The sequence below is a fragment of the Neofelis nebulosa genome, chromosome 10, assembly GCF_028018385.1.
Source record: "Neofelis nebulosa isolate mNeoNeb1 chromosome 10, mNeoNeb1.pri, whole genome shotgun sequence".
Taxonomy (NCBI): Eukaryota; Metazoa; Chordata; class Mammalia; order Carnivora; family Felidae; genus Neofelis; species Neofelis nebulosa.
Window position 1 is genome coordinate 99,704,806 of NC_080791.1, and position 8,781 is coordinate 99,713,586.

Here is an 8,781-nt window from a genome sequence, read left to right on the forward strand (position 1 = left end):
GCCCCGCCCGGAGAAACGGCAGGCGCTCGCGAGCCAGCGCAGGGGTCGGGGCGGGGCTTACAGGCCAGGGGCGCATGCGTTTTGTAGTGGGATCCGCGCCCTCCACTAAGGAAGGCAGTTTCTTTTGCGCTTGCGCAGGCTGGGAGCCTCGGAAGGAGAAGAATGGGCGTGGCAGTGGGGCGTCAGTGACCCTGACGGCAAAGGCAAGGTCAGAGGAATAAAAGAATTGGAGAGTTCTCTGTTATGCTTTGCCTGGACAGTTGTACTTTGGGCTGAAAGAGCGGTCCTAGGCTGGCCGACTCCATTTTGTTCTGTGTCCTCCATCTTGAGTGACTATGTCCCCGACATGGCCCCCTTTTCTGGGAAAACCCGCAGAAAGAAATTCCTGCTCACTCGCTAAAACCCCCTCCCCTTGAGTAACTTCCCGCTCACCCGTCCAAACTTCCCATACAAACCATGCCCGGCAACCTGCACAACGGGACTCTGATCCTTCCCCAGCCAATCAGCTAAGGCCACGACCATCACCCCACCAACTGCCCCTAGACCCCTATAAACCTTTGTGCTTTTGAAACTCACTCTCTCTCTGGCATCTCACCGCTGCGTTGGTGCAGGTAGGAGATTGAGCTCGAGCTAGCTCAAATGAAGGTTCCTTGCTTTTGCATCAGACTCGGCTCCCTGGTGGTCTTTGGGGATCGTGAATTCTGGGCATAACATTTGGGAGCTCCTCCGGGATCCCCAAGACTCCTGAGGGACCCCCCCCCCCAACCCAGAGAGCCTGACTGGCCACGGTTAGTGTCTGTCCGTTCCCTGTCTCTTCTGTGTGAGCTCATTTCTGAAATTCTGGTAGTGCCTGGCGTGTTCTAAATGGACGCACTGGAGGACCACCGGCCGGGAGTTTCGGAAGACGTTCCAATCCTCCCTTCTGGAGGGATGTGGATTCCCCTCAAAGGTCTGAGATGAGGCGGGTCGCTCCCGCTGGTCGGCGTGAGGCCATTGTCTAGCTTTCAGTTTTGCTTCCACGGAGTTGGAAGACTGTTTCTAGGGGCCCTCTGTCTGTTTCTGTGTTTCTCAGTTTTGTTCTGTGGACTTACTAGATGGATGTTATGGGACAGACTCAGACTACTCCTCTAAGTATTATGATTGATCACTTTAAGGATGTCAGCCAAAAAGCTAACAACCTCAGTGTGGAAGTCCAAAAGGGTTGGTGGCAGGTTTTTTGTTCTAGCGAGTGGCCAGCTTTCAATGTCAGATGGCCGCCAGAGGGCACGTTTAACCTCCCTACCGTCCACCGAGTCAGGGGTATCATCTCTCGGCCTAAGACGGCCATCCTGATCAGCTCCCTTACATTATCACTTGGCAGGACCTTGTAGAAGACCCACCCTCTTGTCTTAAGCCCTTCCTAGCCCCACACCCTCCAGAGCCAAAACCCATTCTTGCTTTGCAGGGGACAGAGAAGAAGGAGAACAAGAAAAGTCTTACCCAGCCTTCAGCACCCCTCTACCCTGTCCTATGGGGGGAGGGGGGGGGGGACTAAAAAAGAATTATTTTTTCCTTCCCCGTATAACCCCCCTAGGATGCCGGAAGAACACCATCCTCCCCCTCTGGGGGAGGCAGACGCTGTTCACAGAGCGGGAGGCGGAAACGCTCCAGTGGGAAGCCCGCCCTTTACCAGACAAAGGGCTCAGAGGGAGCAGCCTGCCTCCGCCGCTGACTCCACTATTCTGCCCCTGCGAGCCACCGGACCCCCAGACGCGAAGGGGAATCAGCCCTATCACTATTGGCCTTTCACCACTAGTGACCTCTACAATTGGAAAGCTCAGAATCCTAAGTTTTCCGAGAAACCGGCAGGGCTTATTGATTTATTAGACTCTGTTCTTTTTATCTATCAGCCCACGTGGGATGATTGCCAGCAGCTTTTGCAGGTCCTGTTCACAACTGAGGAAACAGAAAGAATCCTCAATGAGGCCCGAAAACTAGTTTCGGGCACAGACGGGAATCCCACCACCGACCAGGCTCAGATAGATGCCTCCTTCTCCTTAACTCGGCCCAAGTGGGATTTCAACACGGCAGAAGGTAAGGAGAGGCTCCGGGTCTACCGCCAGACTCTAATGGGGGGGGGGGGGGGGCAGGTCTCCGAATGGCTGCTAGGAAGCCAACCAATTTGGCCAAGGTAGGAAATGTGCAACAGGAAAAAGATGAATCTCCGGCTGCCTTTTTAGAACGGATCATGGAGGCATTCCGTACTTATACTCCCATGGATCCAGAGGCTCCAGAAAGCAAGGCAGCTGTTATCATGGCCTTTGTAAACCAATCGGCCATAGACATTAGAAAAAATTACAGAAAATAGATAGACTAGGAGAAAAAAAGTCTGCAGGACTTACTGGTAGTAGCCGAAAAGGTATATAATAACCGGGAGCCTCCTGAGGACAAGCAGGCTCGCGCCATGGCGGCTGCCAGCAGTAAGCAGACTCGAGACCTGGCCCAAATACTACTAGCTACCACTGCTGACTCCCCCGAGGAACGAGACCTCCATCTCCAGCAGCTGGCGGACGACTCAAGAGGAGGTAAAGGAACCACCAAGGCGGGGAAGCAGAGGCTGCAGAAGGATCAGTGCGCATACTGCAAGGAGATAGGGCATTGGGCCCGAGATTGTCTGAAAAGGGCCGGCGGGAAAGGAAGCAAGACTGATCGAGTAAAAGTCCTAGAGCTAGATGAACTGAGTGATTAGGGGAGTCGGGGTTCAGACCCTCTCCCCGAGCCCAGGGTAACTCTTAAAGTGGAGGGGACCCCTGTTGACTTCCTTGTCGACACCGGAGCACAACATTCGGTCCTCCGCACCCCACAAGGAAAACTAGCCAGCAAGAAGTCCTGGGTACAAGGGGCAACTGGTATGAGCCAGTATTCATGGACTACCCGAAGAACGGTAGATTTGGGGACGGGTCAGGTATCCCACTCCTTTATGGTAATACCAGAATGCCCCTACCCGCTGTTAGGACGGGACTTACTGACCAAGATTGGAGCTCAGATAACTTTCAGACAAGGGGGGCCTCAGGTCACTGATGGCAAGGGCCACCCCATCCAGGTCCTGACCATAAAACTAGAGGATGAATACAGCTTCCACCAGGAGGTGCTCCCGAGAGAGGATAATATAGACAGATGGCTACAAGAATTCCCCTCAGTTTGGGCAGAGATGGGGGGGTGGGGTGGGGGAATAGGACTAGCCACCCACAGGACCCTGGTCCTGGTAGAGCTCAAGCCAGGAGAAGGTCCCGTAAGGATCAAACAATACCCCATGTCTCAGGAGGCCCAGAAGGGGATCCAGCCACACATCCAGAGACTATGAAGCCTAAGGGTACTAGTTCCTTGCCAGTCTGCCTGGAACACCCCCCTACTGCCGGTCAAAAAGCCTCACACAAATGACTATCAACCGGTACAAGACCTCTGGGAAGTAAATAAGAGGGTCACGGACATACACCCAACTGTTCCCAGCCCACATACTCTCTTGAGCTCCTTGGCACCCTCCAGGGTCTGGTATACTGTATTAGATTTAAAGGACGCCTTCTTCAGTCTGCCGCTGGCACCCCAAAGCCAACCCTTGTTCGCCTTCAAGTGGCATGATCCAGAGGAGGGCTACAGTGGGCAACTCACCTGGACCTGGCTGCCTCAGGGGTTCAAAAATTCTCCCGCCATCTTCGACGAGGCACTACACGAGGACCTGGGTGAGTACAGAAAGGAGCACCCTGGCCTCACCCTCCTGCTGTATGTAGATGACATCCTGATTGCTGCCGACACGGCCGAGGACTGCGAGCAAGGGACCCAGGACCTGCTGGACTGGGCATCTGCGAAAAAGGCTCAGATATGCAGGGAGAGGGTAAGTTACCTGGGATACATCCTGGAGGGCGGACAGCGGCGGTTATCAGATGCCAGAAAAGAATCTGTCCTGAAGATCCCTACTCCCACCTCCCGAAGGGAAGTAAGGGAATTCCTAGGATCGGCCAGCTACTGCCGCCTCTGGATCCCGGGTTTTGCTGAGATCGCCAGGCCCCTATATGAAGCTACCAAAGAGGGAAAAACATTTGAATCGACTGAAAAAGAGGAAACTGCCTTTAATTAGTTGAAAAAGGCCCTCCTAGATGCCCCAGCCCTGGGCCTGCCAGACATTATGAAGCCCTTCCACCTCTTTGTAGACGAACACAAGGGAATAGAAAAAGGGGTTCTAACTCAAGCCTTAGGCCCCTGGAACCGCCCGGTGGCTTACCTGTCCAAGAAGCTAGACCCAGTGGCTGCCGGCTGGCTGCCATGCCTAAGAATTATTGCGGCGACAGCACTCCTTGTCAAGGACGCAGACAAACTGACCCTAGGACAGCAGATCTGGATCATGACCCCACACGCCATTGAAGGGGTCCTGAAACAGCCTCCTGATAGATGGATGAGCAACACACGTGTGACTCATTACCAGAGCCTCCTACTCAACCCTCCACGGGTGCGGTTCCACCCCAGTGCGGCCCTCAATCCTGCAACTCTGCTGCCCGACCCTGACCTAGATGCTCCACTACATGATTGTGCAGGGATCCTGGAGCAAGTACATGGATTCCGGACGGACCTGACCGACCGGGCCCCTCCCTGATGCCGAGGCTACTTGGTTCACTGATGGCAGCAGCTTTGTGCGGGACGGACACAGGTATGTGGGTGCCGCGGTAGTCACTGAAACGGACACCATATGGGCGGAGGCTCTACCCTCCGGAACGTCAGCCCAGCAAGCAGAGCTCGTCGCCCTCACCAAGGCACTGACACTGGGAGCTGGAAAACGGCTTAACATCTACACACACAACCGTTATGTGTTTGCCACAGCTCATATTCATGGGGCAATTTATCAGGAGAGGGGGTTACTAACGGCAGAAGGACAGACTATAAAAAATAAGCAGGAGATATTTGACCTGCTTACAGCCTTATGGCTTCCTGCCAAGCTGGCCATTATCCACTGCCAAGGGCACCAGAAAACTGATAACCCGGTAGCTAGAGGTAATCGAAAGGCTGACCAGGAAGCCAAGGCAGTAGGCCTTACTTCAGTTCCCACCATGACCATACAACTACTGGACCCGGGAGAACCAGTTTTACCAGACCAGCCCAAATACTCCCAGGAGGAGTTACAGCGGATCAAGAAACTCCCCATGGCCCAGGAGATAAAGGGATGGTGGTATACACCTACAAGGAGCTCGTGCTGCCAGACCCGCTCGGAGTCTCAGTATCAGAGCACATGCATCGGTCTACTCACACGGGGGCCCGAAAATTAAAAGACTTAATCCGACATGCTGGAATCAAGATTCACCAACAGGACACCAAAATAGAGCAAGTTGTATGTGCCTGCAAGACCTGCCAACTCACCAACTCGAGAGCCACATCAAATAAAAAAGGAAGCAGGCTCAGAGGCACCACACCGGGAGCACAATGGGAGGTCGACTTCAATGAAGTTAAACTAGGAAAGTATGGTTATAAATATCTTTTAGTATTTACAGACACCTTCTCTGGCTGTGTGGAGGCATACCCAACCAAGCATGAAATGGGGCCAGCTTTTATCTTGCAGGTAAAGCAGGCAGTAGCCAAGGCTGTGGGGGGAAATTACATTGTGCTTATAGGCCCCAGAGCTCAGGATAGGTAGAAAGAATGAATACAGCCCTAAAAGAGACCCTTACCAAATTAACCATGGAGACTGGCGAGGACTGGGTGACTCTCCTACCGTACGCCCTTTACCGGGTTAGGAACACTCCTTACACCCTGGGTTTTACTCCCTACGAGATCACGTTTGGCAGGCCACCCCCTATTATTCCCAACCTTTGAGCTGAACTTCTTGCTGAGTTTAAAGATCAAGAACTTTTTCTTTCCTTGAGAGGGCTCCAGAAGGCGCACGAGGACATTTGGCCGCGCCTCCGTGCCATCTACGAGGCCGGCCCAACCCTGACACCTCACCAGTACAGGTCGGGAGACTGGGTCTACGTCAAGAGGCACCGGCAAGAGACCCTCGAGCCGCGCTGGAAGGGACCCTACATCGTGGTGCTGACAACCCCCACCGCTCTCAAAGTAGACGGTATCGCGACCTGGGTCCATCACACCCACGTTCGGCCAGCAGAGCCCCCCCCCCCCCCCCCACGATCCGGAAGGACTTCGTCACGCAATGGGCCGTCAATCGGGATCAACACAACCTGCTCAAGCTCAAGCTATAGCGCATTTGACCCACCTGATATTGGTAACTCTGTTAACTCTGCTTGTCATTGCTCATGCTGCTGGGAGTCCCCACGCCCCCCAAAACATTACCTGGCAGATCGTAGACACCAGCTCAGGGACAATACTTAATCAGACATCCCAGACCCACCCTAGAGACACATGGTTCCCGGAATTACGAGTAGACTTAGAAAGCCTGTTTCCCCCTTATACCGGCCACCCCAGGGTTGATACCACAGGGTTCAGGCGACAAGACTTTCACTTCTATGTCTGTCCCGGTGGAAAAGACCATGGGGACACTTGTGGGGATGCGGCAGACTACTTCTGCGCCTCTTGGTCATGTGTCACCACTGGACACATCTGGTGGACCCCACCACGCACCGGAGATCTCATCGTGGTAACACGGCCCAGTGGCCCCCGACCACCATATGTCTCGGGCCATGGTAATCCTGTGTCAATATCTTTCACAGAACAAGGAAAAAATGCAACAGGGTGGGAAGCTGGAAAAACCTGGGGGGTCAGGCTTTATGACAAGGTCAGACTTGGGCCTAGAGATAAAGGAATGTTATTTACCCTCCGAATGCAAGCAACCCCCCTTGCCCAGCAGTCGCCCACAGGGGTAGGACCCAACCAAGTACTAGTTCCCCGACCTGCCCCCGCCCGGACGGCCACGCCCAGAAACACCCAGGCTCTGGCCACACAGCCCTCCACATCCCCTGTCCCTACCGGAGCGTCACCCACATCTCCTGCCCCGGGTCACAACTTACTATCTGATACAGACCCCCTATGGAGCACGGAGCATACTAGGTACTAAACACTAGGCCTGACCCGACCAAGTCCTGTTGGCTCTGTCTAGGTGTCCAGCCCCCATATTACGAAGATATTGCCATTAAAGGCAATTTTACAACAGCCTCCAACTCTAGCTCCTGCAGATGGCAGCAGGCTACTGCAAGACTAACCCTCCAGGCGGTAACAGGACAGGGCACTTGCATAGGCCACGTGCCTCCCGGGCAGTCACATCTCTGTAATGAAACCCTAACAGTCCCGAGGGAGACAGTGTATCTACTTCCCCCCAAAAATGCATGGTGGGCCTGTTCCACCGACCTCACTCCCTGCGTCCACTCCCAAGTCCTTAACTCCTCGAAGGAAGGCTTCTGCATACTCCTGCACTTGATCCCCAAGCTAGTGTACCATTCAGGGGAAAAAAATTCTTAACAGGTTAGGCTCTACTAACCCCCGAAGTAAAAGAGAGCCTATTACAACCCTAACTCTGGCTGCGCTCTTGGGACTGGGATTAGTGGGGGCAGGGACTGGAATATCCTCACTCGTCATCCAGGACAAAAACTACGGAACCCTAAGGGCAGCCACTGACTTAGACATAGAAAGAATTGAGAAATCAATTTCTCATTTACAGGAATCCCTTACTTCTTTATCAGAAGTAGTACTCCAAAACAGAAGGGGATTAGACTTATTATTCATGCAGCAAGGAGGACTATGTGCAGCCCTAGGGGAAGAATGTTGCTTCTATGTTGCTCACTCAGGGGTCGTAAAAGAATCTATGGCCCTCATAAGGGAAGGGCTGCAAAAATGAAAGTTAGAGAGAGAACAATCTCAGTCCTGGTACGAGTCTTTGTTAAACTGGTCTCCCTGGTTAACTACCCTCATCTCGGCCCTTGCTGGACCCCTCGCCATCCTGCTCCTACTAGTAACCCTCGGACCCTGTATCATCAACAGGCTGGTCCAGTTTGTCAGGGACCGCGTGGGAGCCGTCCAACTAATAGTCCTCCGTGCTCAGTACAAGCCCCTAGTAACAGAAGAAGACAAAACAGAAATGCAGCCGGTCCCATGATTGGGTCCATAAGCTACATGACAAGGGGGGAATGAAATAGCGAACCTAGGCCGGCCAACTCCATTTTGTCCTGTGTCCTCCATCTTGAGTGACTGTCCCCGACATGGCCCCCTTTTCTGGGAAAACCCGCAGAAAGAAATTCCCGCTCACCCGCTAAAACGACCTCCCCTTGAGTAACTTCCCACTCACCTGTTCAAACTTCCCGTTCAAACCATACCCGGCAACCTGCGCAACAGGACTCTGATCCTTCCCCAGCTAATCGGCTAAGGCCACGACCATCACCCCACCAACTGCCCGTAGACCCCTATAAGCCTTTGTGCTTTTGAAATTCGCTCTCTCTCCGGCATCTCACCGCTGCGTCGGTGCAGGTAGGAGATTGAGCTCGAGATAGCTCGAATAAAGGCTCCTTGCTTTTGCATCGGACTCGGCTCCTTGGTGGTCTTTGGGGATCACGAATTCTGGGCATAACAGGGCATCTGCAATATGAGGTACAAAGGGTATTCAAACCCATAAACAGCCTAATGGCCAACAAAAACTAGTTAAGTTTGATATCAAACAACGAATCCATCAGCAGTTTGCCTCTTGATGCATTCATTTAATGTTACCTCCTCAGAAATGGCTTCGCTGACCTCTATTTAAATTTACCCACCCCTTATTTCCTACCACATTGTCCTGTAGCACTTATTGTCTGAAATTGTCTTCCACTAGAATGC

General features: G+C 53.2%; 1 protein-coding gene across 6 annotated transcripts; it reads left to right on the forward strand.

Annotated features, from left to right (window-relative positions):
- Positions 1-9: 9 nt before the first annotated feature.
- Positions 10-8,491, forward strand: LOC131487834 (uncharacterized). 6 transcript variants are annotated; one of them, XR_009249985.1, is made up of 3 exons: positions 10-208; positions 1,890-2,073; positions 5,508-8,491. XR_009249985.1 is itself a non-coding variant. In XM_058688981.1 (3 exons), exons 1-3 carry the CDS (start codon positions 1,575-1,577, stop codon positions 6,219-6,221), a joined length of 909 nt encoding a protein of 302 aa, XP_058544964.1. In that variant the 5' UTR covers positions 223-1,574; the 3' UTR covers positions 6,222-8,491. The 6 variants fall into 6 exon arrangements, 4 of the variants coding, with proteins under 4 accessions (XP_058544964.1, XP_058544966.1, XP_058544962.1 ...); XR_009249986.1 differs by lacking the exon at positions 10-208 and adding an exon at positions 223-611; XM_058688981.1 differs by lacking the exon at positions 10-208 and having other exon boundaries at positions 223-2,073; positions 5,508-5,584; positions 5,889-8,491.
- The last annotated feature ends 290 nt before the right edge of the window (positions 8,492-8,781 follow it).